Source organism: Camelina sativa, chromosome 9 (genome assembly GCF_000633955.1).
Source record: "Camelina sativa cultivar DH55 chromosome 9, Cs, whole genome shotgun sequence".
Taxonomy (NCBI): Eukaryota; Viridiplantae; Streptophyta; class Magnoliopsida; order Brassicales; family Brassicaceae; genus Camelina; species Camelina sativa.
Window position 1 is genome coordinate 28,902,475 of NC_025693.1, and position 16,173 is coordinate 28,918,647.

At 36.3% G+C, this 16,173-nt stretch overlaps 4 protein-coding genes across 5 annotated transcripts in view; 2 read left to right on the top strand and 2 right to left on the bottom strand.

Annotated features, from left to right (window-relative positions):
- The window catches only part of LOC104712857 (lipoxygenase 4, chloroplastic), a 5,949-nt gene extending 3,012 nt beyond the window's left edge, over positions 1-2,937 (top strand). Inside the window, exons 4-7 of the mRNA XM_010429837.1 lie at positions 46-242; positions 346-917; positions 1,131-1,889; positions 2,552-2,937. Coding sequence (XP_010428139.1) covers positions 46-242; positions 346-917; positions 1,131-1,887 — 1,526 coding nt within the window. The 3' untranslated portion in view covers positions 1,888-1,889; positions 2,552-2,937. The remainder of the gene's footprint in view (positions 1-45; positions 243-345; positions 918-1,130; positions 1,890-2,551) is intronic.
- On the top strand, positions 3,973-5,228 carry LOC104712859 (multiple organellar RNA editing factor 7, mitochondrial). 2 transcript variants are annotated; one of them, XM_010429838.2, is made up of 4 exons: positions 3,973-4,286; positions 4,406-4,503; positions 4,613-4,678; positions 4,915-5,228. In XM_010429838.2, the coding sequence occupies exons 1-4, from the start codon at positions 4,018-4,020 to the stop codon at positions 5,046-5,048; spliced, it is 567 nt and encodes a 188-aa protein (XP_010428140.1). In that variant the 5' UTR covers positions 3,973-4,017; the 3' UTR covers positions 5,049-5,228. The 2 variants fall into 2 exon arrangements, with proteins under 2 accessions (XP_010428140.1, XP_010428141.1); XM_010429839.2 differs by having other exon boundaries at positions 4,406-4,467.
- On the bottom strand, positions 5,839-7,999 carry LOC104712860 (putative receptor-like protein kinase At1g72540). Its single transcript, XM_010429840.2, has 5 exons — positions 7,441-7,999; positions 7,184-7,319; positions 6,959-7,095; positions 6,745-6,868; positions 5,839-6,659 (listed from the first exon to the last, which is right to left on the bottom strand). Exons 1-5 carry the CDS (start codon positions 7,843-7,845, stop codon positions 6,103-6,105), a joined length of 1,359 nt encoding a protein of 452 aa, XP_010428142.1. The 5' UTR covers positions 7,846-7,999; the 3' UTR covers positions 5,839-6,102.
- On the bottom strand, positions 11,763-16,173 carry LOC104712861 (phenylalanine--tRNA ligase beta subunit, cytoplasmic). The gene is made up of 19 exons (XM_010429841.2): positions 16,115-16,173; positions 15,964-16,019; positions 15,744-15,841; positions 15,497-15,626; positions 15,291-15,406; positions 15,086-15,152; positions 14,838-14,879; positions 14,538-14,579; positions 14,233-14,309; positions 13,956-14,082; positions 13,713-13,880; positions 13,273-13,401; positions 13,084-13,185; positions 12,829-12,960; positions 12,659-12,733; positions 12,468-12,575; positions 12,269-12,364; positions 12,107-12,190; positions 11,763-12,011 (listed from the first exon to the last, which is right to left on the bottom strand). Exons 1-19 carry the CDS (start codon positions 16,170-16,172, stop codon positions 11,943-11,945), a joined length of 1,776 nt encoding a protein of 591 aa, XP_010428143.1. The 5' UTR covers position 16,173; the 3' UTR covers positions 11,763-11,942.

Below are 16,173 nucleotides of genomic sequence, written 5' to 3' on the forward strand. Positions count from 1 at the left end.
TTAGTAGTTTAAATTATCTAATGACTCTTTTTTACTTTAATGTAGAGGATAAATACGCATGGCTTAGAGATGACGAGTTCGCACGCCAAGCCATAGCTGGAATAAATCCAGTCAACATAGAACGAGTCACAACTTACCCACCGGTCAGCAACCTTGACCCCGAAATCTATGGACCAGGTCTTCACTCCGCCCTCACCGAAGACCACATCATCGGTCACCTTGATGGCTTAACCGTACAACAAGTACGAATATATCTGATCTTCAATAACTTATACACTATATATTTTTTTTTTTTTGGGAGTAAATTACTGATTTTAATCTCTTTATTTTTGTGTTGAACCTTAGGCGGTAGAGACGAACCGATTGTTTATGGTGGACTACCATGACATATACTTACCGTTTCTAGATCGAATCAACTCGCTCGATGGACGTAAGGCTTACGCGACTCGAACCATATTGTTCTTGACCCGTCTTGGCACACTCAAGCCTATTGCCATTGAGCTAAGCCTTCCCTCTCAATCATGCTCAAACCGACAGTCCAAGCGCGTGGTCACACCTCCAGTAGACGCAACCTCCAACTGGATATGGCAGCTAGCTAAGGCCCACGTTGGGTCCAATGACGCTGGTGTCCACCAGCTTGTCAATCATTGGTTACGTACCCATGCGTGTTTGGAACCGTTTATATTAGCTGCTCATAGACAACTGAGCGCAATGCATCCGATATTCAAATTATTAGACCCTCACATGAGGTACACTTCGGAAATCAATGCCGTGGCACGACAAACATTGATTAGTGCGGACGGTGTGATTGAATCGTGCTTCACAGCTGGTCAACACGGTCTAGAGATTAGTTCCGCTGCTTACAAGAACAAATGGCGGTTCGATATGGAAGGTCTCCCTGCTGATCTCATCCGAAGGTAATGTCTCAATATCTAAACTAAGCGTTGAACTCAATTTATAACTTAGTGTTAAACTAAACGTATAAATCTAACAAAACTTATAGTAATGGAAATAATATAGTAGTGCTAGTAAGATAGATATTTTTTTGTCTAGTTAAATTTGGTTTCTTATCTTGTAATAATTGTTGTTGTATAGTATAGAATCTAACTATTTTTTATTTATATTTTCAGGGGTATGGCTGTTCCTGACGCAACACAACCACATGGTTTGAAATTACTTGTCGAAGATTACCCATACGCCAACGATGGTCTCTTATTATGGTCCGCAATCCAAACGTGGGTCCGAACCTACGTGGAACGTTATTACTCAAACTCGAACTTAATCCAAACCGATACAGAGCTCCAAGCCTGGTACTCAGAATCGATCAACGTTGGTCACGCCGACCACCGCGACGCTGATTGGTGGCCGGAGCTTTCTACCGCCGAAGACCTCGTCTCCATCATCACCACCATCGTCTGGCTGGCATCCGCACAGCACGCCGCACTCAACTTCGGACAATATCCTTACGGTGGCTACGTCCCGAACCGGCCACCTTTGATGCGGCGGTTGATTCCCGACGAGTCAGACCCCGAGTTCGCGAGTTTTATGGAAGATCCTCAAAAGTTTTTTTTCTCGTCGATGCCGAGTTTGTTGCAAACGACGAAGTTTATGGCGGTGGTTGATACACTGTCGACGCATTCGCCTGATGAGGAGTATATCGGAGAGAGACAACAGCCGTCGATATGGACCGGAGATGCTGAGATCGTAGATGCGTTTTATGGATTCTCGGCGGAGATAGGACGGATAGAGAAGGAGATAGAGAAGAGGAATAGTGATCCTAGCCGTAGGAACCGGTGTGGAGCCGGGGTTTTGCCGTATGAGTTGATGGCTCCGAGTTCTGAACCGGGTGTTACGTGTAGAGGCGTGCCTAATAGTGTCTCGATTTAGAAGTACTTAATTTTTTAGTATAGCTTATTTAGTAAATAAATAGATTTTTGAAGCAAATAATTTGTAGGGTTTATTTGCTGATATTGTTAATATATATCTCTTCAAGGATTTCAGAGAACTTTATTATATTATAAATTAAATTAAATTGTGTGTAGAAGAACGACACCAATAGTACAAAAGTTTTATTCCTACTTAGTATTATTGCCCCTGATTCTGACGTATTCGTGGATTTCTGAAAAAAAAAACAAAAAGTCCCAACACTTTGGATATGTTGGTAAATATATTCGAAAGCCACAGAGATTTTGTGTGACTACAAAATTGTGGCTAAGTTTAGCTATTGCCTTCGCCGTGGCTAAAATTGCCCACAAAAAAAAATCATATACAGTATTATGTTTTTAACTATTTCATGACTACTTGACTTTAGCCACGAAGATCTATGGTTGAACGTTTGACCTCGGCTCTGGGCTCTGTGCATAATTTTTAACTAGTATATATATCTTTCTATTAGTATGTTTTGTAGTTTTGGTTTTTTCTGTTATCAGTTTTGGATTTTGGATTATTGTTTTTGAATTTTGCTTTATTCAATTGTAATTTGTTTAGTTGTTTTATCTTTATTTTTAATTTTATAACGTTTTTGAAAAGAGCATTCGTTCCCACTTTCCAGAGACGAAGAGCAAGCGGAAGGAGACGAAAATGTAGTGTAATCACATCAGCGCAGAACTCCTTAGCGAAAGAAAGGAATGGGGGAGCATGTAAGACAAGGGGTCACGTTTGATAGTCAGGAACGACTAGAAAAAGCTTTGCATTTTTATTGAGATGTGTTTGAGGCAGAAGTGATTATTAGTGAGAAAGTCGTGCTCAAGATATCAGATTCCTTTGTTGCAGAATACTCGGTTGCAGAATACTCTTTTCCAAAAGCTTCTCTCAGTGTCACAATTATCGAAACTCCTAATCTTGAAGATGCCATAAAGATAGTGCAAAGAACTGCAGCATCAGATATTGAATATGTAAACGAATTCCAGTTCCAGTTCAAAGACTCATATGGGTACACGTGGATGGTTAGACAAAAACGTTATGAGAAATGTAAATTGTGTCCAGTAAAAAATTCTGCTGATGCTCACATTCTAAGTTTATGCACCAACCGTGAAATTATGAAATGGATGGACACTTGTAACTTTCTTTGTTTTAATGGATAATTAAAAACGTATGTGTAAGTTCAATGGATAATTAAGGAGGGATGTTTAAGTTGGAAAAAAATAATATTTTTGAAATATTTTAACAAAATAACGATTCCTAAGATATAGCATATTTGAAAGAAATTAAAAAAGGATATGCATAAACCTCTAAAAACATACAAAAATGGGATTTCAAACTCCCTTTAGAAATTTGTAAAAAATCCTCAATATTTAGATTTTTACCATCAATTTTCTCAAAAACCTGAATGGTTATAAATAAGTTTTTTTTTTTTGGAAAAACTAAAATCAAAAACCATTTCAAAAACCAAAAACCAATCAAAACTTTCTTGACATCTTAAACATGTGCGTTTACAATATTTGAAGTTCTAAAATTTGCTAAAGTAATTTGTGAGATTTTTTTATGAACTACTTGATTTCTATCACATGTCGTATGCACAACTAATGCCCAAAATTGGAATACTCCATATCAATCTTCTTCAGCTCTATATTAAATTTTATTTCAGTTGAAATCACATTTCATAAAACACACAACCCAAACAATTCAATACAAAACTATGTCTACATGGCTAAACTTTTTTTTGTTTTAATAAATAGATTATAAGTTAGTCTCACAGAGTTTATTAACCCTAAACAACGACAAATAATACCAATCATCAAAAACTATATACACAATCTGATTCCAAGTTAAAAACAGATGAGACTAATCTTAAAATTATGTTCATTACTTTCGAATATCTGTAATATCAATTGAAATGTAATATCATCGAACCAAATCAAAACCAAACTAAATTGGTTTCAGCTCCTATGATAAAATCTGAAAACCGAACCAAAAGCAAACCATATATCGGTTTACGGTCTCTGAGACTGAAACGTAGAAAGAAGCGGAACCTCTAACTCACTTGGAGGCTCTCACGTTTATTGTTGAACCATATCAATGGCGAGCATCATCATCAGAAGACCGTTAAACTTGACGGCGGCCGTCCGGTTTCGACTTGCTCCGTTATTTCCGTTCTCCGGCAGCTCCGGTTCTGTTAACTCGGATACAACTCGTTGCTCTGAGTTAACAATACCACCGGTACCGAGTTTAGTGGAGGGATGCGATTACAAGCACTGGCTTGTGCTAATGAAGCCTCCCAATGGATACCCACCTCGTGATCACATTGTCCAAGGCTTTGTAAAAACCCTAGCCATGGCTCTTGGGAGGTAACTTATCAAAAAGACCCTAGCTTTAGCGATATATTGCAATCAAAAACCATAAAAATCGAATCTTTTTTTTGGGTATATATGATGATTTTGAGGTTGCTTTGTTTGTGTGTGTGTAGCGAAGAAGAAGCGAAGAAATCGATATACTCTGTATCCACAAAGTACTATTATGCATTTGGCTGTAGGGTTCATGAACCTTTGACTTACAAGATTAGATGTATTATCACAACATTGATCTTTTAAAATCTCTTCTTCTTACTTTGGAAATTTTTGGGTTTATTTTAATTTCTAGTTTTGCTGTAACTTTGGCTTGTATTTGATTGCAGCTCTGCCTGATGTTAGATGGGTTCTACCAGATTCATTTATAGTTGATGGTGACAATCGATATGGAGGTTTGATTTGCTGCTTAAATTTTGTTTCTTTTCGTTGTGGCTCTGTTTGTGGTTGCTTCCAAAGGCTGGAATTTCTTATGAAAAAAAATCGAATTTTGGACCTCAAAGTTTTAAAGATTATGTGCTCATTCTCAAATTGTTGGGTTACTTTTGTGGACAAAAGGAGGATTAGCCTTTAAATTTAGTACCTGCAGCACTATATCTTTTTCCCCTTAAACATGTATTGTTTTCTGCAGGAGAGCCGTTTGTCGATGGAGAGGTTGTTCCATACGATGAGAAGTATCATGCGGACTGGCTACGAGATCAAACTGATGAGGATGCTAAGAACCGAGTAGTCAAAAAGAAGCCTAGGAGGAAAAGAAAGAAATAGTTGATCTAATTGGAGATATTTAGTATTTGGAAGTCTTTTTGCTTCAGTGTGGCACTCAAGCCTGAAGTTTTTCTGGAATGTCTTCTAGCGTTACTAATATGAGCTCGTTGTAAAGAATCCTAGGTGTAATGCTAGAGAAAAAATTCATTCAATATATCAATGATCAATAAATTTGAGGTATTGAGTAGATTCCACATCATTGTCTAGCTACTGAACTTGGAAGCTAACAGGAATGTGTCTTCTAGTTTATTGCTTATATTTCCGTCGATTATAGAACCTGAAATTAAGTGATGATGTAAGCCAGTGCCAATAGTAGATCTGTAATGTTTTACTGATCTCATGAAAATTCGATAATCTAGTTTCTCTGCACTGTAACATCACTTTGACGATTCATCACAGTTTTCTGTATTACTTCAGTTGTCACTAGTGACATAACCTGTTAGGTATTGAAGTCTCCATAGGAATAGACTGATCCACCAAATGTCTGCTTCTTATTGTTCGTTTGCCAATCAGGACCATGTAGAAATTAGAGGAGACGAAAGCAACCACAGAAGAGTTTTCCTACACGTCTTTTTGAGTGGGGTTTGGTAAGATTGAGAAGTCTTTCTTCATGACCAAGGTATGTGATCTAATTCTTGGCTTCATATGAAACTATTTTTGTCTGAATTTGGAGCATGCTTGCGTATGTACCCAGATTCTAAAACATTGACTAGGAACAACAGGCTTTACCACTGAAATTCTTAGTTGGTGAACTACAGTCAATTTAGGATTTGATGTTGAGTCTTTGTGGTGAAAAAGATTCCAAGTAATACTGTCCCTTTTGAACACGCATACAATTCAGACTTATACATCTGAGGTTACAAAATTGAAAAATGACTGCTAAATATCTATGTAGCTCACTTTTTAAGCTACGTTTCTATCACAACATCTGCAGAGTGTCATGAAACCTTATGGTGTTTTCATTTATCTAACACAACCTTTTTGGTATTTTCCATGTATACTAACGTATCTATACCTGTATAAAAATTAAATAATTTTGCTTTCTGTGCATATTTTAGTTGGCTGGGGTATATAAACTGCTTCCTAGACTCTTGTACAAAGCAGTGTCTGAATACACTGCGCGAGACTTCATTGCCTTGTGTTTACGTCTCTTCCTTCGACCAGCTTGATGTCGTGGGCAGACTTTTGCCTCCTTTTCCGTTTCCTCTTTTACGACTTTGACATCATCTTTACATTTGATGTCATGAACTTCAATTGAACCTGCCACCGGAACTATGTACACAAACGGTCCGTTTTGGATGTCTTTGAGGTCTAGAATAGGCTGTAGGGTCTTGACTACAGTGGTCATAGTGGGTCGTGACTTAGGATTGTGGCTCAGGCATTGGTAAGTTAGAACAGCTACCTTCCTGATGCCTTCAACCGAGTACTTCCCTTCAAGACTCGGGTCTATGATCCGTTCAAGCTTGTTTGGATCCTTTAACATGGGCCTTCCCCATTCCACCAGGTTCCTTCCTTTCTTTGCCCGGTACTTCTCAACCGCGTTTCTAGCTGTTAGCATCTCCAAAAGCACCACCCCGAAACTGAACACGTCGCTCATTGTCGTCAGATGACCTGAAATGCACCATGAAACATGTAAGCTAAGAATGCAATAACTATGTGGTTTATAACAAGTAGCCTCATCCTTATGTTCTTTAACCTGCTGAGATGTATTCCGGAGCTGCATAGCCTTCTGTGCCCATTACACTTTTGGTAAAGTTTGAGTCTTCTTCCTCTGATCCATCTGTGGCTAAGCCGAAATCTGAAAGCTTAGAGCTGAAGTCCTGTAAGTTTCAGATATGAGGCTTCAAGTTATTTGACAGAACAATAGATATTTAGTAATGCAAATATAAGAAGAGAAGCATTCGAATTACCGAGCTCAAGAGGATGTTGGAAGGCTTAAAATCTCTGTAAATGACAGGTTTCTCTTGTTTGTGAAGGAACTCGAGGCCTTTCGCAGCACCAAGTAGAATCTTCACTCTTGTTAACCAAGGCAAGGCTCCACCATACTCTGCATTGCACCAAATAGTACTCATATTGTTAGTAATCTGCATCTTATTTTCAATTCTAGTATGATTTTGGTCTTTTAACCGACTCACTTTGAAATAAATGTTCTTCCAGATTGCCTCGTTCCATGTATTCGTAGACTAGAAGCCTGTGATCATCCTCACAGCAGTATCCTATCAAATTCACCAGATGGGGATGCTTTAACTGACCAAGGATTATAACTTCAGCCTGCAGAATCTCAAACAAACGGTTTTTTCATTAGTTTTTATGATACCATTCTCATATGAGCTTGTACTATAATATTTGAAATGTATGATTCAACAATATGCAGGTGTAGACAAAAAATTACCAGCCACTCTCTATGGCCTTGTCCACCTTCTCTTTTCAAGGCCTTGACAGCGACAGGCTGAGCTTTCAAACCAGTCTTGAAGCTATCATCAACAAAACCTTTGTAGACTTCCCCGAATCCTCCTTCACCGAGGTAATTATACTTTGAGAAGCCTTGTGTGATCGTTTTGAGCTCTTCGTAGGTGAAGATGTGAATGTTTACGAGGAAAGAGCTTGAGAGGTCGTTGAGTGAGATGGTTGAATTGCTGAAATCAGACATGTAGACTTTGCTTGGAACAGAGTTCTGCCTGGAGAGAAGAAGAAGTCTTTCCTTTGATGGGTTTGTTGTAGTCTTCTGGTTTGTGTTATTATTGATGCAGCTTATGGGAAGACATATATTTTTCCAAGAAAATCTCATTGGTTTCATTTGAAACTGAAAGAGTCTCTCTTTGTTTCTTTCACCAGATTTTGTCTATATTTTGATTTATGGTTTATATTTTTTTGTCTGAATGAAATATATATAGAGAATTATGAAGCTTCTTTGAAAATAGTTAGAAACTGGAAAGAGAGAGAGAGAGAAAGAGAGAGGTGAGAGATGGGTGAAGACTCCAAAAAGTAAGTCTGTAGTCTTATAAAGCCATCCAAGATGTATAAATCAAATCAAATGTGAATAAAATATGCAAATGGGTAAGTTTTTTTGTTCAACATTATTTTTGAAATTTCACACTTTATTTTTGACACAAAATTCCATTTATGAAGGAAGTTGTATAAAATAGTTTTCCAAATCACCAAAAATAACCACTTTTTTACCTTACTTTATTTGTTTTACCTTTTTAATCCCAATCTAATGTTATGGTTAGTTATATGATAATTTAGACCAAAATTCTCAAAATAGATAGCTAAGGTGTGTGGTTATTATATTACGTGGACACTTCCGGAGGCAAGAGGCATCTTTGGATCTATTAGAAAATACTTTGACTATCTCAAGCCATCTCATACTTTTTTTTGGTGCTTAATGGACTACTTATCATACACTTGTAAGTTGTTAATGAATTGGTTATATATGTATCATATATTCATTTTCATCTAGAAGAAATGGTTGCTTCTGTCAAATATATTATGTTTAGTTCTGTCAATAACAATATTAATCAGTTGGATTAATTTAACGAACAAAATAATAAGAGGTTGGATTACTTATCTCTCTTTTTGTGAAGTTGGAATGTAAGCCAATACCTTTGGCCACACCATTGACTTGTACCCTTTGTTTTCTCCGTTAGGCTGAGTTGTTCAAGGGAAAAAAATACAATCACTATTGTCAAGTCTATTCTTTTTTTGTTCCTTGTATTATGAATAATAATATAACAACTGTGATTAATAAATTCCTACTGATCTACCATTTTTGTTTAATTTCTTCTGAAGAAGATTAAGAAAATCCAAGTTTGCATTTTATATTTAAATAAGAATTCCACTAAATTTTGTATAACCAATTTATAAAAAAAAAAAAGACTTCCACTAAATCTGATTGTGTCGTGTCACACTTAAAATAGATGTTGCATGATGCGCAAGAAAATTATGTTAATTTGTATTTTATTTTGTGTGAATCAAATTCAAAATACTACGTGGTAGTCGTATGAGATGGTGCACTTTCAAAAATAGTAGTTATATACGAAGACGAGAACGGATATTAAATTTGCTTTTTCGTTAAGGTCAATTTGTTCATTATCATTAATTTACTTTTCAACAATTTAAAGTTTCTTGAGAGCGACATGGCAACAACTTCATTGCCATATATTTAACCCTCTACTGAAAAATTCGTTTCTCGATTTTATTTTTTAATATTTATTCGTTAACCTATAGTCTCTCATTTTTCTTCAATCCTATAAACTATAGTATCATTAAAAATAGTTTCGCAGAGCCTTTTTTAGAGGAATCTGATTTTAAGGAGATATGAAAGATATAATAATATAAAAGTTATGTAGCTTTTCATTGAAAAAAAGGGATATTTATAGTTTGGCAATCGTTAATAGTTTGATGAGAAAGGTGATGCATCTTAGTGATCAAAGTTGGCTCAAACAAATTCGCGTGCGTGGTCGAGTGTAATTTGGGTTTTATAGCCTAAATCCGTGAGATTCGGAGTTTGATTCTACTTCAGAGAAAATGTTGCACCTATTGTCATTTGGATTTAGCTTTAGATATTTTATGCAAGATGATAGGCTTACGGGAAATTTATTTTTTTAAAAATCAAAAACATGTTCACTCCGAAATTAGTGACACTTGACCCGTAAACTGGTTGAGAAAGAAAAACGTTAGCTTAAATAAAGATGTGAACTGTGTTATAGTAGCGGTCCGTTGTCACATTTAGCACGATGTGACATGAAGTAAAAATCTTCAAAGTCACTTGTCTTATTAATGTTCATCAATTGCTTCTAGAGGGGGTAGCAAACTATGGTAATTACACTTTTACATATGTTTGTTTATACAGTGATGTAGATGGTATATGTGATTTCAAAATATAATGGAAATTGAACCCCGAAGTGAACTACTCACTTGGTAGCAAGTTGGTTTAACTAATTTGACTTGGAACTGTAAATGCAGCTTCTGGAACAACTCGCTGTGAGGAACAAGTCGTTATGCCGAACAGAGCGTTGTGTCAATCAGGAAGTTGCATAAGATCATAGACGTCCGAGTTGCTGACATAGATGTGTGAGCTGACGTGGCAAGACGTGAGTGGATATGATGATGTGTCGAGGAAAGGTGATGACTTGGCATTGAAGATAGAGACAAGATGGTTTTTGCAGATATGGAGAATATTCTCCACAGCAAATTAAGGAAAGGATAAACTTGACCAACATGCAGTTTCCTTATTCTTGGAGATATGAAGAATATTCTCTACAGCAAATAAGAAAATGATAAGGCTGAGCAACAAACAATTTCCTTATCCCGTGATACTTGGAGATTCGCCTTCTAGGATTTCTCAAGTCGTGTATATATATTCTAGGAGTAGGACACAAGCCAATTTGAGCACTCTAGAATATGGATATGTTTGTAAACTTCGAAGCCACAAAGATAAGGCTTAGAAGGGGTGTTCCCAGTTCGCTGTGACGTTAATCAGGGTGGTGATTCAGTGCGCAGAGAATTGTTTTTCTTTCTCTTAGATCTACTCTGGTGAGAGTTTAGATAGAAAAAGAGAGGGTTGATTTTCTTCTCTTAGATCTACATAGGTGTGTGTTTAGATAGAAAAGAGAGAGGCTTAGATTCATTCTTAGTCGGGTTCAATCTTATTGGGTAGAATAGGTTGAGTAAGGGCCGAGACAAAATTGTATCCTTGTAAAAGATAAATTTTGTTAATAAGATTGAATAGAAAAGCGTTGGCATGGCGCGTTCCAAGTGTGAATCAGTGTGTTGTGCTTCTTTATACCCTTATAGGAACTTCAAGTTGCGCTAGACTTCATCATTACAGAAATATTTTTGGATTTGAATGAGAATAATATGAATGAGATCAATGCATTCAATTCAATCTAACCGGCTAGTGACTATAGAAAGTAAAAAAGAAAACAATGGAATGGATGAAAGTATTCAAATATATATCTTCAAAGTGTGAAACATATTATAGAAGGAACTAACGGTGAAATATTGAATTTTTGAATGTAAAATACTTTTGACTTTTAGTTTACTTTTCTTACCATACGAAGAAAAATGTGTGTTTGAAAAAGATTTAAGCGACGAAAAAAGAGAGAAATGTAATCATGATTTCAGGTGTTTCAATATATATATACAAGAATTTTGGATCCCAAATACTTGAGTATATTTGAAAAAAGACTTACATATAATAATTGATAATTGAGGTGTTGTTTTGTTTTGTGGCAGCCGCGGAGTGTGGCATCATCAGAGGTTGCTTTTGACCTTGGTCCATTTCATTATCGATATTTTATTAGAGCAAATATGATCGATCACGTGTGTTATGTACTTTTCTTAAATTGTATATATAAACACTTGAATCGAAAGAATTTAACTCGTTAAGTCCCTTAAAAATAAACACGTCAAGTCCCGTTCTGTTATACGTATGTGCATATTACGTATCTACATAAAAACACACATACATACAAGTGCCAAAATAATCTTCATTACGTCTCGTAGACATTTTCAACGCCACCTTTAAAATCAAACTACTTCACGTTAAGGAACAATTAGGGGAAATAATAATCTACATTAGACTGTATTTTCTTAAATTATAAGAGTAGACCACTTTTTTTAGGTTTTAGATGATTTTCTTAGTTTCTAAGAATCTAGATTAGTCAGCTTTAAAATTTTGGCCATATATTATTGATTCCTTCTAAACATCACTTTTAAAAAGACACTTATTTTCCAAAATAATATTACAATCGAGAAAAGGTTGAGAATATAAATTGATTATAACAAATGGGGTCAAAAACAACTGAGCAGTTAAATGTTTTGTACTTGTAAGACAATGAACTATCACAAAGACAACAAGAACCAGGTGAAAACATTTGGTTGGTTTCTTTTCTATAAGAGAGCTTCGACGTCTATCTCCACGAAAGAGCATGGATCAGGGATGTCGAAGTTGTTCAAAACCTGAACAAAACAAAATAAAAGACAGAAAAGGATTGGAAACAAATAATAATCTGGAAAGTTTTTGGATTTTAAAAAGCTTACACATATGAGTGTACCTGTGGATGCACGATCCCGAAGTTGCCAATTTGTTTCCCTCGGACAACGATGCTAGCTTGCCTGCCCGGTAGAAACTCAGGCTCCTGTTGCAATAGAGAGCGACAGAGAGATTAGGATCTTGAGCGAGTCGATTATGAGAAAGCATTATGGAGAGAGCTTACTTGAGAGAGCTTTATATAGTATCCGGTATTGTCATTGACCGGTACAAAAGGGATTGCCATCACTTCCATGATTCTATCGACGAGGCCATGGATAAGCTGAATCAAGAATTGTACAGAGAAAGCATATCAATTGATTAAGTTGTGAACATATATGTTAATATATTGAAGATACTATATGGCTAACAAAGGGATTCCATACCTCAAATCCAGAAGTAGCACCACAATGTAGTGCAGCAAGATGGCGTCGATTGGATGCACCAACGTCTTTGCTCTCATCCAACATTGCCACATCACTGATTTCATAAATCTTTAAACCAAAAGAAACGACTTTTGTCATCAACGCAACACTCAAATCTCATATCTAGCTAATCAGTCACCAGAGATGTTTACCTTAATTGGTTTAGGGTGGTCTTTGTTTGAGCCAACAGTTTTCAATATTCCGGGCATGAGAGTCCTCCTCATGGCCTATTACCACATATAATGAAACAATTTTCCTCAATTAGCACAGCACTAGCATTAAAGAAGTTTATAAAGAGATGACCATAGGACTCAAGACGAACCTCAAAGTCAGCAGACCGCGGGTTTGCAATTATCACTGCTGAGTTATCATCCTCTCTATTTAGCATCTCAAAGTTTTCCTTGCGCGAACATAGTAGCCACGTTACCACCTCAGTGTACACATTCATCGCAATCTAAAATTCAAAATACATAGAAAACCATCGTGAGAAAGAGAAACAAAAATGCTAAAAAGTTAACTTCACGTGAAACACAGATCACTGTGAGCTGATGCAAAAACAAAATGGAGGTGCTAATACCTCTATTCTGAGAAGATCGGTAAGCTCATTCAAAGGCAGTGGTTTTATCGAAGCAGGCGATCTTGTTGGAAGGTTATTGAAACCATAGGCGATGGCAACATCCTGGTGAAATAGAAGTAAAGTAATTAGCTATATAGAGAATCATCACAACGGCAGCAACACAAAAAGGTTTGGATTGTCAAAATATACCTCCATAACATCACAAGGGTGGAGAACGTCACTCCTGGTGGGGGGTACATGTACTTTTATGGCACATTGGTTATCACTAGACTTGGCTGGCTCAGCATGTAGTTGCATTTGGGTCAGCAGACTTGTAACCTGAAAGATACGAAGTCACAGGAAAGATGATTAAAATCATTGCAGAGTAGAATTTAGGGACCTGAAACAGAAGGAAAATACACAGCAGACATGTGAAACAGATCACAGAAATTTTCAGGCTATGAGAAGTAACAATTTGCTTTGTATTGTGCAGTAGACCCAAATGATGCATACAGATTTCAACGAAGACTAGCCACAGGTAGAAGGATAAATCCATATACAAATGCTAAGGTTTCTAAAATAACCATCTCAAGAAAGGAAATGAGATTGGTTCATTTATAACAACTTGACAGCAGAAATGTATTTATTACCTGTTCCACCTCCAAAGAGACTCCAATTGAGTCTGTAATATAAGAGAGAGAAACTTCCATATCATAGACAGCTAAATCCGGATAGATGTATGACTTCCCGTCATCATATGTAACTTCAACAGGCTCAATCTCAAATTTTCTCTCACAATACTCTGAAAAAGTTGTAACCTGGAACATGTTGAATGATTAGTTAGATACTGATTTTCAGTTGAGCACAGTAGTTCTAATCTGTTTGTAACATACCATTGTGTTCAGAACAGTCTTGGCCTTCGTCAAATCAGTTGCTGTGCATTCAATGAAGACATTCTTTGTCTGCAGGGTAATTGCAGAATGTGCACCATTGATAATAGGTGGCAACGACAGAACAGTTCTGCAAAAGTGAACTTTCATTATGTTTCACTACATAATTCATTTATGATATGAAAATTACTGTGATTGGTCAAGAAAGTAACTATTATAGACTGACAGACATCTTACTTCATCAAAGCTAATTTAATAGGTACTAGGAAAAACCAAATACCTTTTGCTGTCGTATAATACAGGGAAGACGGGTGACTTCTCGATTATGTGTAGAAATTTTTTTAGCTTCATATCTGACTGCAAACAAAAGTAAAGACAATCAATCACACAATAAGGATACATTGCAGAGGAAGATCCTTCGGAGAGCCTACGTAGTTATTCAGTATGTAAACACTTATTTAAACTCATAATACATGTCCACCAAGTATCAGTTCAGGGATATTTTTCGTAGATTGTTTGCTTCAAAGAAATTATAATTTCACATAAAAGTTTAACAATGACCTGAGTAAAAGTTTAACTATTTACCTTGTAAAATTCCATTAGTTCGTCAGCCCTGAAGCTCTTTGTCTGCGACCACGAAATTAGGATTAGGTACATAAATGAAACCATCCTGAACTAAATTTTCACTATGTAGAAGCGATAAATTGTAACAGAAATGAAAAGGACAAAATGCTTTAACCAATAAAATAAAATAAAAACCATTATCGTTGTAACAGAGGAGAAAGAATGATTTAAGAATTTGACCAAGAAACACGAGGCACATGAAACAAATTTTAATCAGAGATACTAGTTGAAGGTAATGAACCCATAAGGATATTGACTTACTTGCTTCAAAGGTACAAAATTTATATCCGTTGGCGGCAGAGCCTGAAAAATAGTAAAGACCATAGTATCAATGGCTCACAGAAAAACCTCAAATAAAAGAATGTGTCTACATAAATTGAAAGGAACAGACTGTATGAAAGTTTAATGATGAGAAGTACACCAAATTAGATCAGATACACAAAATGTACATGTAGAGAATCAGTAGAGAGATAAAAACAAGAATAGGAAAGATGATAACACATAATTACCTCGTATGTGAATGGACCCTGCAATGTATCAAGGTCATGCGTTCCAATTGCAACCAGGGATCTTCGCCTAAAATATGCAGATAAGATAAATGAACATCACACCATTTGAAGAAAATGGAACCTTAGAAACCGATGGAAGCCACACAATGATGGTAGCTAATGATTAAAATAATGCAAGAGAAACCAAATTGATCCTATGACTTACCGGCAAATATTCTGATGCAGCTTATCCTGAAGATCAATGAAGCTGTTGTAACGAGCCTCGTCAAAGGTAACACCTCTCAAAACAGCACATACAACAAATGGACGAATCTTCGATGTCTACAAAAAGGAAAAAAAAAAATATAACTATAGATTCAGAAACTTTCAATCATGGAGGTGGCTGCGAAGATAAAGATCTCTCATACAAACCTCAGGTTTAACTTTCATTTGAATCATCTTGTCTTTGCTAATGTCAGCAAGGATATAGGTAGGTATCTCCTGTTTCTTGTTGAAAACGCGAAGAGCTTGCGCAAGCCCTTCGAGGCAAAGCAAATCATATCTGCAAATAGATTAAAGATACAAAAATACCAAAAACAATCATCAATTCCCTATTTTATCTTATCTATCTTCTTCAACAACATACATACATAGCTAGAGGAAGAGTCGTAATTGAAACCTGTTGGCAGGGATTTCAATCTTGTAGATGATTTCTTCATCTTCATCAGCTTCTTCGTCGATGTGCTTTTCTTTCCTTATAATTGCCTTCTCAGTAGTCTACTCATCAATTGAGATTAACGATACAACAACAACAAAAAAAAAAAAAAAAAAACCTTAATTAGGATCAAAATCAAAACCACGAATATGTTCAGTTCTACCAACTCAAGTCATTCACTCACCACATCATCAAGCTCGATACCGAAACGGAAACACAGATCCTCGAACTCTTCCTGAGCTATCAAATTCACAAAAAAAAAGGTAAGAAGACGAGGAATCAGAGAGGAAGAGAAGCAGAATTGAAAGTAGAAGAGAGAAATTGAATGAAATTACTGTAGGATTCTCCAAGGGCAGCGAAGAGACGGTCTCTGCCAATACTGATGGTCGGCATT